At 43.6% G+C, this 17,332-nt stretch overlaps 1 protein-coding gene across 2 annotated transcripts in view; it reads left to right on the top strand.

The window, feature by feature from the left end:
• The first annotated feature begins 432 nt into the window (after window positions 1–432).
• The window catches only part of spon1 (spondin 1), a 426,626-nt gene continuing 409,726 nt past the window's right edge, over window positions 433–17,332 (top strand). Inside the window, exon 1 of one of the 2 annotated variants that reach the window (XM_062967755.1) lies at window positions 433–1,403. In XM_062967755.1, the coding sequence (XP_062823825.1) occupies window positions 1,163–1,403 (241 nt within the window). In that variant the 5' untranslated portion in view covers window positions 433–1,162. The remainder of the gene's footprint in view (window positions 1,404–17,332) is intronic. The other variant, XM_062967754.1, reaches the window with a different exon arrangement.

Here is a 17,332-nt window from a genome sequence, read left to right as displayed (position 1 = left end):
TGGGGTGCCCCATAGGGGTCGGAAGGGGGCGTGTGCGAGAGAGTGGGATGCAACGCAGTGATAGAAAAGATATGCCTGCGCAAGGAGGTGGGGCGTGACACCCGTGGGAAGATGGGCATGGAAAGTAGGGTGCCCCACTGTGATGGGAAGGGGAGTGTGCAAGAAAGTGGGGTTCCACGCAGCAGTAGAAAAAGATGCCAGTGCAAGGAGGTGGGGTGTGACACCGGTGGGAAGAAGGGCGTGGAAAGTGGGATCTCATAGCAGTGGAAAGGAGGGTGTGGAAGTGAGGTGCCCCACTGAAATAAGAGGGGGCGTGTGTGAGAAAGTGGTAGAAAAGGAATGCCTGTGCAAGGAGGTGGGGCTTAACACCGGTGAGAAGGAGGACGTGGAAAGTGGGGTCTCACAGCGGTGGGAAGGAGGGCGTCTGCGTGGAAAGTGGGGAGCCTGGAGGGGTGGGAAGAAGGTGCCGCGCGTGGAAGTGTGCGCCCTGCTCCCCATTGCCCGGCAGAGGGCTTTCACGGCGCGCGTGGGCGAAAGCCGCGGGCTCCACTCCCCACTCGCCCGCCCCTCTTTCTCCACACAGAGTTTGCCCAGCCCTCGACATTCCCTTCAGAGGAGAGGGACACGCCGCCTCTCCCGCCCAAAACACGCACAGCCTGGGAGGCGACCGAGCCGCCTGCAGTGAACCGCAGCCTCCCCAGCCCAAACCTGGCCCTGCCGACCTCCAGCTCGGCCCCCTTCCTCCTCCTCCTCCTCCTCCTCCTTCCTGACACCAGCCTCAGCCGCTTCTCTCTTCTCCGCTTTCTACTCCTGCCTTCTTCCTTGCTCGCTCGCTCGCTCCCTCCCCTTCCTCTCTCTCGCTCTCTTTCAGTTTCACAACCCTCCCTCAGGCTGAGCGGCGGAGAGGAGAGGGGAGGAGAGGAGAGGGGGGGGAAGCAAGAAGCCCTTCCAAGTGATTCAAGGGCTGCGCTGGTTAGTTTGCCTGTCTTTCTGCGAAGACCAGGCGCAGCCCCGTCCCTCCTGAGGCGAGGGCTCCCCCTTCCCGCGCTCCCCGAAGCCGGCTCAGCAGAGCTTCGCGCGCGCTCTTGGGGCTCCGGAAGAACCCCACGCGCGTCCCCCTCGAAGTTGCGGCGGGGCGGGCGGGGGGGCAGCGCGGAGGAGGATGAGGACAAGGACGGGGCTTCCTTCGGGGAGCGCCTGGTGGTGCTGGGGCTGGGCTCTCCCGGCGCTGGCCTGGGCCGCTTCCTTCGGCGACGAGACCTCCTTCGAGCGCGCTGCCAAGTCCGAGGGCTACTGCAGCCGCATCCTGCGAGCCCAGGGCACCCGGCGGGAGGGCTACAACGAGTTCAGCCTCCGCGTGGAGGGCGACCCGGACTTCTACAAGCCCGGAAACAGCTACCGGGGTAAGGCTCGCGTCTCGGGGGCGGGGAGGGGGTGCTGGTGGCTCTCTCGGCCTCCGTGGGGCTCTTGTGGCCGGACTGGGTCTCTCATCTCCTTTCTGGGGCGGGGGGATGCGTAATGGACCCACCTATTCATTTACACCCCTCTTTTCTCTCCGCAAGGAGACGCACAGGATTTCCATCCTTTCCTCACCTCAGTTGCCCCTTGCCCTCTTCCCATCTACTTGGAGCGGCGAGTGGAAAGGCTTGCACTCGCTGCGCAGCTGGTCCTTTCCTAAGCTTTCCTAAGCGGGCCGAGACAAGGCGGCTCACGGTTCCTGCCCTGGTCCTCTTCCCTGGTCCTCTTCCCAGCCCCAAAAAGGAGGGGCTCCTTCCTGCGCCAAAACCACACCGAAGCCTACGGTATGGAACTGATTCGGTTTGACACCGCTTTCACTGCCATGGCTCCCGTGGTATAGAAGCCTAGGGATTGTACTTTGGGGAGGCACATTCTCTGACCAGGAAAGTTGAAGAGCTTGTCAAACTACAACTCCTACAATTCCACAGGCTGGAGTTATGCATGGCAGGTAAAGGGCTGTCAAGCTGCCTTCATTCCACAGTGTAGACACGGCTTTAGTGGCCCCAGTCAGACACCCATGCTTTGAGTTCAAGAGCTAAAGCAGGCAAAGGCAAACTTGTTATGTTATGTTAAACTTGTTATGGCTCCAATGTTATGTAGGAATTACTATATTTGCACATTTAGCACCAAACATTGAATAGGGATATAGGGCAGTATGGACTTAGATAACCCAGTTCAAAGCAGATATTGTGGGTTATTCTGCCTTGTTATTCTGCCACTCATAAATTCCCACTCCCATGCATCCTACACATCCTGAGAATCTGCTGGAATTCTATGAAATGATCAAATGATGATGCATTACTTGAACTATGTAGTATTTATGCTTTTCTAAATGCACACAGAATTATTTTCCGGCAAAGATGTAACAACAAGTGCACCTACCTACCAGGCATGGGCAAACTTTGGCCCTCCAGATGTTTTGGATTTCAACTCCCACCATTCCTAACAGCCTGGAGGGCCGAGGTTTGCCCTTGCCTGAGCTAAAACCATCAGGTTTTTTTTTTCATGAATTCAACTACTCTGGATTTGAAGATACTTTTTTTTCCCCAAAATCCAAAATCAGCCCTTGATTTCTGACATTTTATATAAGGTATATAATGGGATTTCAGCACCCACAGATTTTTGTTTTAGGAACCAAACCTCAGCTGATACCAAAAGTCCACTGTACTCTTCTTTCCCTTACCATCTCTCCTTCCTATATATTTGTGTAGGGGAGGTTGAGTAGATAGTTTAGGAAGAGAGGAAAAGTCCAAGCAGAGGAAAAGACCTCAAGGGCTTCTGAAGATTGAATGTTCAAGGAGAAATACAGGGGATTGTTTGGGTAATTTACATCCATTTTTCCTCCTGCTCAAGACCCAAGGTGAGCAGAGTGGCATTTCCCTCAGTCAGCACAGCTTGTTGTTTGAAACAGGTGGAACCATCACAAATCACTTCCCTCCCCTTTCCTTCAACTGCAGATTGGCACTGGAGTAATTAACTTCCCAGTCTGCAAACTTTGGCAGTGGCTTTTTAAAAGAAAAATAACTTGGGAAAAACAAGGGCCTCCAAGAAAGTGTCAGATCTCTTATCATAAACTTGTGATTCTCGGAAGGGCGAAAGGAACTCTTTGAGCGGGCACGTTCTGTGCTACATGTGAGCGAAAGAACATCTATATTCTCCCACAAGGCAAACACAGATTTAGATGGGATTTATAAACAGACTGGCCTACAGTTCTTTCTGGAGAAAGAACATTTTCAACAGAAATTAACTACTGGTGGATATTTAGTTCTTTCTGTGGTTGCATGTAGAAGACTTCAGCAAGAGAAACAAAGTTAAATAGCATTGTGGGGGCATTAATGGAAAATGTGAGTAGCTAAATCTTGAGTTTACAACATTTACTACACCAGGTTAGCTTAGCAGCAGCATGCTAGATTTCTTGGCAATTACAGTGAGATGCAAATATTCTCAAAGAGGGTTGCAAATTATGTCCTGTGAAAAGTTGTACTGGATATTGTTTTTAGTTGCCAAGAAGGTTCTTGCTTGGAACTGAAGGAGAAAATAGCCTTTCAAAGAAAGTTCCAGGACAGATTTAGGGGGTGGGGGTGGGAACACAATGCTTTTGCCAATCAAATGGAGATAGTAGTAATTTCTCACATAGTCGCAAGTAGTAAAAGTTTCTGATCCTTGTTTCTTACCTCATTAGAGAATGTGGCATCAGAAATTTAGCACACATTAGCATTACTTGTGATTTTCAAAGTTAAATAATTCCAGAACCTCCTAAAACTTAACCAGATGGAAGGAGCATGAAAAAAAGAGTTAAGTGTAACTTTATGTTTCCTGCAGCAGTTTAATGTTGTCACTTGGTTTTATTTTTATTAACTGCCACAGGAGTTTAACAAGTCTCTCTCTTACAACTTGAAATTACATCACTGTGAGTCTGGAAACAGATTTCCAGATTCCTTTAAGTGACTCCCCTAGAAAGTTCTTATCTATGCAAACTCTATGTCAGAATCATAGAATCATAGAGTTGGAAGAGACCTCGTGGGCCATCCAGTCCAACCCCCTGCCAAGAAGCAGGAAAATCGCAGAAGAAAAGCTGGTTAATTAAAGACAAACTGAAGTTTCATTTCTTGTGAAGTGCCAGGAAAGTAGAAACATTCAGCACAAGAGCCAAAGCTTGACAGCACAAAGTATTAGCATGAGCTGGGAGCTTTTGTGGAAAACAACTAGTGCCAGATCCTGGAGGAAGCATAGCCGTTCCCTGATGTTTTTCTTACTGTTTGAAGCGGTTAGTCAAAGGAATAGAACAGGAGTAGGCACCGGTCCACAAATACAATGTTTTTTTGATACATTTTCTCCAGCCCTCTATGTTTGGGCAAGTAAGTTTGATCCATTGGCAACAAAGGATTGCATTTCTCTTCTACACAGAGAGCAATCTACTCATGATCCCTTTCTTTTGCAACATAGCAGATCATTCATACAACCCATTTTCACAGGACATGGTTATTGTTTTTCCAATTACCATATGGCAGATCTGATAAGATGTAAAAAAAGTTGTCGCACTTTGTCTATCAGCATGCATTGCTGATCCATCATGCTCAACATCTGCTAGCTGGTTCCATGTGGGTTCTGTCACATACTAATCATAACAATTACCAAATATGAGAATGTTAATCATTCAAGCCAATTGTGTTTTGGGGTGGCCTTGGCACTATTTGAGCTGAAAGTATTTGGAGGCTCAATAAAGATTTCTTCATGTTAAGAACTCCAAGGACAATATTCTATAAATATTATCCATTATGTCTCCATTTTAGAAGTAAATAAATTTGTCCTTTTCTCCTTCTGAATATCCTGAGGTTTTGAGAGAATAGCACTAGGAATCTCCTAAATAGCTCTTAGTATCTTACCATATTGGTCCCTCCAAGATTAAGGAGTAAATAGAGCAGAGCTGAAATTTCTTAGGAGGTTTTTTTCCCCTAAGAAACAAGGTATGGAATGTAGTTTTTCTTAAACTTTGGTTCTTCAGGTTTTTTGGATTTCAACTTCCAGAAATTCCAGCCAGCTTACCAGCTGTTAGGAATTGTGGGAGCTAGAGTCTAAAGGACCAAAGATTGAGAACCACTGGAGAGGACAAAACCACTGAAGAGGATAAAAATTATATCTGATCTTCCTGAAGATATTTTCTATTTTCCCCTTTTCTAACTTACATTAATACAAACCCTTATGAAAGGAATAATGTGTGGTACAATCATTACTAATGGTGAATTTAACTACTAATAAATTATTGGGAAAATTTCACACACACATACACATGGGAGAAATCTGCCTAGTTTTTCTGCTTATAAATAGGGATGAAGAATTTTGCGATGACATTTGTACAAAGCTCTACTGGGAAGCCATGACATTTAAACTGGCATATAACTGTCATGCACATATGCCCTCAGACTATATTTTTGGTGGTTGTATTGTTCAGAAGCAGGAAGAAAAATGAGATGTGCCTAAAAGAGTTCATAAAATAATAGAGCTGGAAGGAATCCCAAGTGTCATACCTGCCAGCCCAGAAATCCACTTCTAAACTACATTTGAGAGGTAGTCACCTGACCTCTATTTATAAGCCTCCAGGGAAGGTGAGTCTACCACTCTGCAAGCCTTTCTGTTTCACTGGTAGACTACGCTTACCATGAGGAAGTTATTGCTAATGTTTAATCATAATCTCTCTTATATTTGGACTCTATTAGTTTGGGTCTATATCTCTAGAGTCATGGGAAATAAGCTCATTTCACCTTTCTATACCACTGCCTCACCTTTAGATATTTAAAGACTGCATGCCACCTTTCCGTCTTCTTTACCCAGACTAAACATGCCAGCTCCCACAAATGATACAGAGTTGTTCCCAAACATTTTGATGCCTGAGGTAGAGCAGCAAATTGTAGCCTCCACCACACATGTCAAAATATATAGTGCTGCGAACTAGACTTATTTTGGCACATGAGGTAGGAAATGCCATCAGTGCTTCTCTCCTACCCATACTAATAGTAAACATACTATAATAACACATCCAATAATGAACACTTGTTATTTTTTCATAACCTTCTTTTCAAAATTTGCCCGAACGTTATATGCCTTTTCATGACATTCTTTACATTTGGTATCTGGATTGGCCATCTCACAGAGCTTAATGCTGAACCAAAGGCATAGAAAGTAAGCTTCTTCATTTGTTTCTGGCTGCTTTCAAGGACATTCTCAGAATAAAGTCCCCAGAAGATAGTTGTGCACATGTATGTGTATATACTTTTAAATTGTCTGTCAACTTATGGCAACCCCATGAATTTCATAGAGTTTTTAAAAGTAGTCTATAGTACCTGGTATTCATTGGTAGCCTCCCCTTTAAGCACTACCCAGGACTCATATATGATTGCTATATGTGTCATGTTTGGGTGTTCATTGTCCTTTGCTTCCTGAAATGAAAGCAGAGAAACACACACTCAGTTCTTTTTCAGAGTGACAGAACTGTCACATTCTTTTGATTTCCTTCATCGGCTTCATCAGTGTGGGTGTCTTCTTAACACTCCAGCTGCTAAAATGTTGAAACAATCATTTGGAAACACATTTCTGATTTTATGATTATAAAGGTAAAGCATTAAAGTATGATTGAAGATTAACCAAAAGTATCAAAAACTATACATACATACTTTAAAGGCACAATTCTTTTAAAGCACAATTTTTTCTTGTTCTTTTTAAATAGACCTTTTTAGTTAAAAAAGAAAGGAAACAGAATGAGTTGCCATTGGTCCAGAATATTATGGGGGTTCTGATCTGTGACTAGGAGGGGGAATTTTACATTGGGGAAAGGAGAGAATTAATTACCTTTCATTCTTTTTCTCCCTGTGTGGATATTTGGAACTGCCTGAGATTATTCACATGACCCCAGCTGTAACTCCATTGTTGGGTCCAGTGAAGCTATGCAGCATGTGAATGGTACTGCTTTGTGAATAATGAAAGGCAGGTTCTGTCAGGAGGCAAAGTGTGGTAGCTACCATAGGCAGAAAGGTAATGGGAATGGGGAATGGTGGAGGGGGATTTTTAATCATGGCTAATCCCAGAAGTGAAGAGTAGAGACATCACACTGGCAATGAAGGTCTGCATAGTTAAAGCAATGGTATTCAATGGTATAGTAACCTATGTATGCAAGAGCTGGATCATAAGGAAGGCTGAGTGGAGGAAGATAGATGCATTTGAACTGCAGTGTTGGAGGAAAATTCTGAGAGTGCCTTGAACCGCAAGAAGTTCAAATCAGTCCATACTCCAGGAAATAAAGCCCGGCTGCTCACTGGAGGGAAGGATATTAGAGGCAAATATGAAGTACTTTGGCCACATAATGAGAAGACATGAAAGTTTGGAGAAGATCATGATGCTGGGGAAAATAGAAGGAAAAAGGAAGAGGGGATGACCAAGGGCAAGATGGATGGATGGTATCCTTGAAGTGACTGGCTTGACCTTGAAGGAGCGGGGGGTGGCAACAGCCAACAGGAAGCTATGACGTGGGCTGTCCATGAGGTCATGAAGAGTCGAAAGCGACTGAATGAATAAACAACAACAGCAACAATCCCAGAAGTCCCTGGTGGCACAGTAGGTTAAACCGCTGAGCTGCTGAAATTGCTGACCCAAAAGTTCAGCGGTTTGAATCCGGGGAGCGGGGTGAGCTCCTGCTATTAGCCCCAGCTTCTGCCAACCTAGGAGTTCAAAAATATGCAAATGTGAGTAGATCAATAGGTACTGCTCTGGCGGGAAGGTAATGGCACTCCATGCAGTCATGCCGGCCACATGACCTTGGAGGTGTCTAAGGATAACACTGGCTTTTCGGCTTAGAAATGGAGATGGGCATCAACCCCCAGAGTTGGACACTGCTAGACTTAATGTCAAGGGAAAACCTTTACCTTACCTTTACCTAATCCCAGAAGTCTTCCTGAAGCTTTGTAATATGGCCTATTATTACAAATATGACTTTGTAATAATGGATTGTATGGAATACTTTATCCACTCCAGCGGTTCTCAGGCAAATGAGTACCTCTCTCCTTCCCAGTATTCCCATTCCAAGGAATTCCTCAAGAGCCTCTGCTGAAACTTGTGGGGTTGTCAGGAATGTCATGCAAAATGGTGCACAGATGGAGAAATTGCCAAAATTAAGCAGGCTCTTTTTGCCAGTGGAACATTACCTGCTAGGCTTGTCATAAAATGAATGAATGTGAAAAGCATGCCAGAGATCATAAAATCATAGAACTGGAAGAAACCACAAGCCTCAAACTCTTGCCAAGCATAACCCCTGGTGATGTCACAGGGCAGAACTTGTCAGTATCACAAGCAGAAGCTCCAGCCAATGTTATTCAGCATCCACTACTGAATAACAAAAACTTTTCTGAACCCTGTTTTAAAAACAGCCCCAAACACTACTTTTAACAACCTACGGGAATTGTGGGCCTATTTAGGAAATTTTTCAAAGTCTCAGAAAAAATATATAGATTTTTCCCAGAAATGTTTTCATAGTTTTTGATGCATTTATTCTAGCACTTAGGAGATGTGGTCCAACTAAAGAAACTTTCTAGGCAAAAAAGTCCTCTGTAATAGATAGTTCCTACGAAGGTCCACATAGTCAAAGCAATGGTATTCCCCATAGTAACCTATGGATGCAAGAGCTGGACCATAAGGAAGGCTGAGCGAAAGAAGACAGATGCTTTTGAACTCTGGTGCTGGAGGAAAATTCTGAGAGTGCCTTGGACCGCAAAAAGATCCAACCAGTCCATCCTCCAGGAAATAATGTCCGGCTGCTCACTGGAGGGAAGGATATTAGAGACAAAGCTAAAGTATTTTGGCCACATCATGAGGAGACAGGAAAGCTTGGAAAAGATCACGATGCTGGGGAAAATGGAAGGAAAAAGGAAGAGAGGCCGACCAAGGGCAAGATGGATGGACGGTATCCTTGTAGTGACTGGGTTGACCTTGAAGGAACTGGGGGTGGTGATGGTTGACAGGGAGCTCTGGCGTGGACTGGTCCATGTGGTCATGAAGTCGGAGACGACTAAATGACTGCGGTCACAAAGAGTCGGAGACGACTAAACGACTGAGCAGCAGCAGCATGAATCAGTGCCTCTTACTGGCCATATTTATTTTTCAACTCAGGTTTTGGAGTCTTCCTGCATCCTCCAAATAATCGACATAATAATGCTACTAACAATCCACAGCTTATTAAAAGAAATGGGCTTGCCAGAACAATTGGTTGTTCTGATACATAACCTAGACTCAGGACAAGACATCACTGTCAGGACACAATATGGAAAAAAAAGAATGGGGTTTCAACTGGCAATGCAGGTCAGTGAAGGCAACAATTTATCTTTTAAATATTTTCAAACTGTCAGTAGAAAGATGGATTTATCTCAGAGGAAGTATACTTGAAAACTGGGTGAAGGAATATTAACAATCTAAAATATGCAAATGACACCATGCTACTAGCAAAAATAAGCCAGAGTTATACTTGATCATTAAGGGGAAAATGACTACAAATGATTTATATAACTTTGAAGTGAATTATAAAGATATCGACAAGTTAAAGATTTTCTGTACCTTGGTTCAGTCATGGAATAAAATGGAGTCTGAGTCAAAGAAATCAGAAGCCTGGGACTTAAAAGAACAGTTACAAAGGATCCTCAGATGCAAGATATAACTTCAAATATCAAATTCAGAATCATCAATGCAATAATATTTCTGATTTTTGTGTCTGGCTGTTAAAGCTGAACAGTTAAGATAGTTGACAGGAAAAGAATCAAATCATTTGAAATGTGATGCTAGAGAAGAGATCTATGGGCTGCTAATTGACTGCTAAAAAAAGACAAATAAATGGGTCCATGAACTGATCCAGACTAAACACACCCTAGGAGCCAAAATGACTAAATTGAGGCTATTATTCCTATCTCAGATAACATGACTCATTATAAAAGACAATAATGCTTGTAAAAATGGGCAGAGAGGAAGGATTCAGATGAAAACTTTAGCAGGGTTGTTAGCAACAAGAAAGTCTTTGAGGTCTTTTATATGTATGCCTATTGATAAACACTGATGTCTCTTAAGTTAAAGTTGATTAAAACTAAAAACCAAAAATATAACTAGTTGTATCTACCATTTTTATTGTTGGACTGAAATTTTATCTAATGTTTTGTTCTAGCATTTTTTTAAAAAAATCATCTTTGTGATCCCATTGTTTAATGTAAGTATGTTACTAGTACACTGTTTTGTAATGGATATTGTGCCAAAGACAAATACACTTGATGATGAGTCACAACAAATCACACCCATGGTTTGAGGTTGTCTTAGGGAGGAAAAGGAGGGAGAATGAGAGAGAGAGAAGATGGGAAGGAGAATAATAATGAAAGTAGAGGAAATGAGTGCAGAAAGAAACAAAATAATGTAGAGGAAGGGAAAAGGTGAACACAACAGAGATGAAGTGTGGGAGGGAGGAGAAGCACATTTAATCAGAAGTTGTGATGGAGGGAAGGAACAAGAGGATGGGGTGGGGAGGATAATTTTAAGTAGCAGTTGGTGAGGAAGAAGATGCTAGCAAACAAGGGTCTAGAGAAGGAAAGAGGAACATGAATATGAGGTCATGCAGGAATTAAGGAAACAGACTGACATGGGGAGAAGATATTTATGCAGGAATTGCACAGATGAGAAGAAAGTGTTTGAGAAAGAGAGAGAAATGAAATAAAAGAATCAGGGATAGACAGAGCTGCAAACATTTGCAATAGGTCTAGTGAAGGCAGAACCTGTTGTTTCTTATTACAAAGGTTACAAATAATCCATTGCCATTTACAGATGATCATGTTGGCAACAGCAATTTGCATGTTTTTGTTACAGTACTCATTGTTCGCCTATTTATTTCTGTTACTTTAAAAATTAATACTGAAGATAGATATTATAAAAGTTTTTTTTATATAAAAGTTGAAAAATTCAAATGCATGACTTTAAAAATGCCCTTAAAAGTTTACTTATTACTTTACTTATTATTTTACTCTTGCACACAAGTAAGATGTTCTGTTGACTGGGTGTCTTCTTCCAGTCTATTGATTTTGAGTAAAAGGATAGAGATATAGTACATAAAATAATACACATGGTCTGGAAGCCTGGATAGACTTTAAGTCAGTTATGCAATATGTCTAAACTTAGGAGTGGCTGGCACATCACTTGCTATGAGGTAGAAAATAGACTTGTGCACGGATTCATTTTGGCCATTTTCCTTCGGCATCTTTGGCTTGTTTGGATGCCCATAATGGCAAGGGCTCTGCTGCCATGGTTTTTTTTTTTTTGACAGAGCCAGAACACATGGCTGGCAATCGCAGTTCCTTCTGCTCTCTATTCAGGAGCACGCAGTGTGCAGAGAGGCTGCCAGGTACTCACACGGATTTTCTCTGTGAGCCCTGCCTGTTGGCCAGTCAGAATAGAAGAAAACCGTGATGTGTCTTATGCAAGCTGGGTCTAATTAATGGGGCAAACACTTCTGATTCTAGAGAGAGGTGCTTCTGTCCAATTACCTTGTCACTCACTCTCAGCTTTAGCTTTTGGCTTGGCCTCTCTCTAGTATTGATTTTTATATTTTCCTTGATCTTCTTTTATTTTCCTGATTCTTTATTTAGTGGGACTGGGAGTTGGAAAGTTTGGGTAGATGGTGTGTGGTATTTGTGGGTGTGATGGCCCAAACATTATGAAGCTTGGTGGGCCAGCAGTGGTAGATGTGTCCTCCAAGTGTGGCCATTTTCATCCTTATAGTTATAAAAATGATAGGAAGGGGAGCCTGTGAAGTCCCCTTCCTATTGCTGTCAAAGGGCCAAATCGAGCCGCATTTTCCGGCTGCGGGCCAAAAATGCCCATTCAGGGACCTGCCTGTTTTTGGGAGGTGCACGAAAATAGAACCGCCCCCCCCCCCCAATCTGTATAGCAGAAACAGCTCAATGTTCAGTCGAAATGCACAAGCTTAGTATTAAACCTGCTATTGAGGTAACAACTAACCACTGCTTTGACTTGGAACTATTCTGGGGCTGGATCCTATCCCTTCAACAGTTCAGGACTAGCAGAGTACAATTTTAAGGATTATCCTAGTACATGGCTTAGCTTTAAGATGATGATGATTATGTTGTTGGTGATAATGATAGATTGCATAGAATATTTTATGAATACAAAATTGCTAATATAAAGAAGTCTTCTCACCCCTTCTTTCCCAATGACTCTTCAAAACCTTCTGCTGAAAGTTGGGGAATTATCAGGAAAGTGCTCAAGAAAGTGCAATAGGATGGAGGAACTGATTTAAATTTTGCAAGGGGATTTGCCAGTGGATCACTGCTTACTAGGGTTGTCAATGACAAATAGGAAGAGCATCCATAATATTAGGTGTGGATTTGCCATTCATATACTAGAAGTTCTACCCTGCACAGACCTTAAAACTTATTAAACCAAATGCAGCACAGTATCTATAGAACCAGTGAAACAGAGGTTACATCCATTTTGTGGCTCAGGCTGAACTTCATGGCTCAAACCTCCCAAATTGGAAGTTTAGATAGACATGGAATCAAGAATTGGAGGGGACCTGGAGGGTCATTGAGTCCAATCTCTACCTCAGTGCAGGATCTACAGTTACAGCATCCTAAGCAGGTAGTTGTCCATCCTCTTGCTGAAGATGTTCAAAGAAATAAAGCCTGAAACATCCATAGGTATTTGGGTCCATTGCTGACCTACCTGGAATGTGAAAAATGATCAAACCAGTGGCAGGCCTGGGTGAGGTCCTTCAGTTATAATGCTATTTTCTATTGCCTATTTGAGAAGTAAGCCCCAGATACCTTGGTGCTTGCTGGCTTTATGGCAACAGTAGAATACTATCTACTTTGGGGGAAATCCAATAGGGACATCTGGAGCCTGAACCATTTTCTTAGATGTCGGGACATCAAAAACCTATTTTAATTTAGTTTATATTTATTGAAGTTAGATGTTATTCTCTGTCTTGAATGATGACTGTTGAGAGTATCTTTTTGTAGTCCTGTTTCTCATATTCAAGGCCAGCATTTTCACTCTTGTTTTTCAAAAACTTATAGTCAGGGTACACTATACATTCACATTATTGCAAAAGCATATTTTATTGTTACTGCTTTAAACCCATTTTTGTTTCTAGAACAATACTGAGATTAAAAAAAACAAAAAACGGGGCTGTTATGGTTGAGCCTCATGGCTCTACTACTGGGAGACGTGGGCGTAAGACTCCTCGAGAGTCAGATACTCTCGAGGAGCGAGAAAGGAAGCGGCTGCGAGATATCTTTGCAGAACCATCTGACGAGGATTCTTTTGAGGGGTTTACTGAGAGAATGGAGGAAGAGATGGTTAGCTCGGAAGAGGATGACATGGAATGGACTCGTGTGAGGGAGGATTTGGGTGCCACTGGTAATGATAGTATGGAAGGCGATTGGGGACCTTCAGGATTAGACCCGTGGACAAGCTGGAGGGATGGGACGGGATCCACAGCTGGGGATGCTGTGGGGCGTAGTCAAAGGTGTTTCAGTTCTGATGAGGAAAGTGATGAGGAAACGCCCGGACTAAGGAGAACAGCTGATAGCGATGAGGACTTGTAACTGGCATAAAATGGGGTTTGGGAGCAATAGCAAATTGCGTTGGGCAAGGTAATCTGGACGAACGCTTGGGATCTGTGTGGGAAGTTTTCCTGAAGACGGGTGTGATTCGTTTGCTGACTACCTTTGACCTTCCGTCGTCTTCTTGACGGACGCCATCTGCTTACTCTGGACTTACGGACTGACTGACTACGGCCTCGGATTCTCCTACCTGTGTCTATCGTTGGAACTGGTGAACTACAAACATCTGTATCTGCCTTACGACCTTCGGAACGGATTGGGACTTCGCTGACTGCATCTGCCCTCGTCTGCTGTGTTTGTATCTGGAAATTGCCTGCTGTGTGGAGGAGTAACCTCTAAGTTACTCAAACATAGCTCTTGGCAGCAGAGAAGCATCTGCTGCCAATTATTTGCATTCCTTTGAACTTTTTGTTCACCAGCTTCTGTTTGTTTATTCCCAGGCTGAAGCAAGCTGTTTTGATTTAACCCGGATTAAACTCCGGTTTAATCCGGTTTATCTTTTGAACGTTTTTCTTGTCTCTTTTTACTTTTAAGGCCAGTGTTTGCCTAGCCCTTGTCTTTTACGGGCATTTTTGGTTCTGTAACTCCAATAAACTTTGTTATATTTTATCTTGTGGCGTTCTGTCTTTGACAGATTGCCCAACGCCCATAAAAAAGTTTTTCTGTAGTAGTTAATTACGTCAAGAAGACGATGGAGGAGTTAAAGGCTCGTTTTGATCAATTACAGGCTGCTTTTTACGCTGCGCAAGCAGCACAGCCAGCTAAAGGACATGTTCTGACTCCCAAACGCTTTGATGGGTCTAGGAGCAAACTGCCAACTTTTTTGGCACAAATTGAACTTTATTTTTCCCAGCTTAGTGCACAAGCTTTTCCTACGGACACTAGCAAGGTGGCATTTATTTTGAGTTTGTTGACTGGTCCCGCAGGACAATGGGCCACTAATTTGATTTTGGGAAATGACCCAGTCAAGGACAATTTGTGTGATTTCAAAAAATTACTAACTGACACTTTTGGGGATCCCCTCCGTACGGAGAATGCTAGTTGGGCTCTCTATCGGTTGAAACAGGGAAAAGGGACTGTTTTGGATTATTTAAATAAGTTTAACTCGTACCGTCATCAGTTAGACTGGGGGGAAAATGCATTTATGCTTTTGTTTACTGCTGGTTTAAATGATTACCTCCAGGACGAATTGGCACGCTTAGAGCCGGCAGAAAATTGGGATGCCTTAATATCTAAAGTGTTGCATTTGGACGCCCGGTTCGAGTCCCGTAAACAGTCTAGAGCAATGTGTGCGCCACCTATGTTTGAATCTAAGGCACCTGTGACAAAGGGGGACGAACCTATGGAACTCGGGGTGTTTAAAAAACTGTCTATAGCAGAAAAGAACCGTAGGAGACAACTGGGGTTGTGTTTGTATTGTGGAAATGCTGGGCATTTCGCCAGAAATTGTAATGTAAAACCTTCCCAGCTTTCGGGAAAAGGCCAGCCCTAGTGCGACGTGAGTCCAATGCATTAGGGCTTTTAAAGCAGTCAACTGAGGGGAAGAAACATGTCTTTGTACCCATTTCGTTATCTGTTGGGGGAAAAGAACTTGCTTCTACTCTGGCACTGCTGGACTCAGGGGCTACGGTCTCATATGTGGATATTGGATTTGCTAGGAAGCATGGCATTCCTGTAGTGCGTAAAGCATGCGACGTATGGGTGGAAGGAGCGGATGGGAGACTATTGGAGACTGGGGTGGTTAACCATGAGACCTCAGAAATAATGTGGGAAGTACAGGGAGTAACGGGAACGTTTGTTTGGGATATTACGAGATTACCAAGATACGATGTGATCCTGGGAATGGATTGGCTAGCCTTAGTAAATCCTCAAGTGGACTGGGTGATGCGTAAGATAACTTTTAGGAGGCAGGAATGTTTTACTCTAAACCCTACTCAGCCTGATATGGAGGGAGTGCCTGTTGAATATGGGGAATTCTCAGACGTATTCTGTAAGAAGGAAGCGGATAAGTTACCGCCGCATAGACCATACGATTGCGCCATTAGACTAGCAGAAGGTGCAAAATTGCCAGCAGGAAGGTTGTACGCATTAACAGTACCAGAAAGGCAAGCTTTGAGAGAGTTCCTCGATGAGAACTTAGCTAAGGGGTTTATTCGCCCATCTAGCTCTCCAACTGCTGCTCCTGTGTTCTTTGTTGCCAAAAAGACAGGAGAGCTCAGGTTGGTTTGTGATTACCGGGTTCTTAACAAACACACCATTCGAGATAGGTACCCGCTACCTTTAATCTCGGAATTACTATCGAGGGTGCAAGTGGCTAAGGTCTTTACCAAGCTTGACCTGCGGGGGGCGTATAACTTGATTAGAATACGGGAAGGTGATGAATGGAAGACGGCATTTAACACGTGTTTCGGATGCCACGAGTTCCATGTAATGCCTTTCGGACTTTGCAATGCGCCTGCGGTCTTCCAGAGGTTCATAAACGATGTATTTAGAGACTTAATTGACCAATTTGTGGTGATTTATTTGGATGATATCTTAATTTTTTCTAAGGATGAAAGAGAACATCGTCAGCATGTTAAGCAGGTACTACATCGTCTGCGGGCTAATGGGCTTTTCGCTAAGGCTTCTAAATGCGTTTTTCATGTACCTGAAGTTGAGTTCCTAGGTCATGTAGTTTCAGGAAGGGAACTCAAAATGGATCCACATAAAGTTGACGCAGTCAACTCATGGCAAGAGGTCAAGACTAAGAAAGATGTTCAGAGGTTCTTAGGATTCGCTAATTACTACCGGGAGTTTATCCCAAACTTTGCCAAACTCACGGTACCTTTAACGCAGCTCCTGTGTAAGAAACAGCTATTTGTGTGGGGGCGGGAAGCTCACGATGCGTTTTTACAATTAAAGTCTAGCTTTCAGGCAGACAACATACTAATACATCCAGATGTGGACAAACCGTTCGTAGTAGAAGCAGACGCTTCTAGCTATGCGTTGGGGGCTGTATTGTCTCAAAGGGATTCATCAGGGACTTTGCGTCCCTGTGGATTTTACTCTCGGCAACTAACACCATTTGAGCAAAACTATACCATATGGGAGAAAGAATTATTGGCGATCAAGGTGGCGTTTGAGGTGTGGCGGCACTGGCTAGAGGGGGCGCGGCATCAAATCGTGGTCAGGTCTGATCACAAGAATTTGGAACATTTGCAAACGGCCAAGAAATTAAACCAACGCCAAATCCGATGGGCTTTGTTTTTCTCCAGGTTTAATTTCAAAGTTCAATTCGTGGAAGGGAAGGCAAATTTGCGGGCCGATGCATTGTCTCGCAAGCCTGAGTTTAAGACTAATGAGCAGGTAGTGTGCCAGACCATTTTGCCTACCGCCTCTTTATGTGTTGTGGAAAATGAGATCGGGTTACATGATCAAATCATAGAGGCTCAGAAAGAAGATGTTTGGACTCAAGAGCAACTCATGCTATTGTCAGCAGGGAACCGTACAATACTGCCTCACTTGCAAGATCAGAATGGAGTATTGGTACGCAGGGGACAGGTCTATGTACCGGTGGGGGCACTCAGGTTGGAGGTTATTAGAGCCCATCATGACGAACCCATGGCTGGGCATTTTGGCAGATTTAAGACCGTACAGCTCATCACCAGGAACTACTG

Source organism: Anolis carolinensis, chromosome 1 (assembly GCF_035594765.1).
Source record: "Anolis carolinensis isolate JA03-04 chromosome 1, rAnoCar3.1.pri, whole genome shotgun sequence".
In the NCBI taxonomy this organism is placed as follows: Eukaryota; Metazoa; Chordata; class Lepidosauria; order Squamata; family Dactyloidae; genus Anolis; species Anolis carolinensis.
Note: the sequence above shows the minus strand (reverse complement) of the source record. Positions and strands in the feature narration are given on the sequence as shown.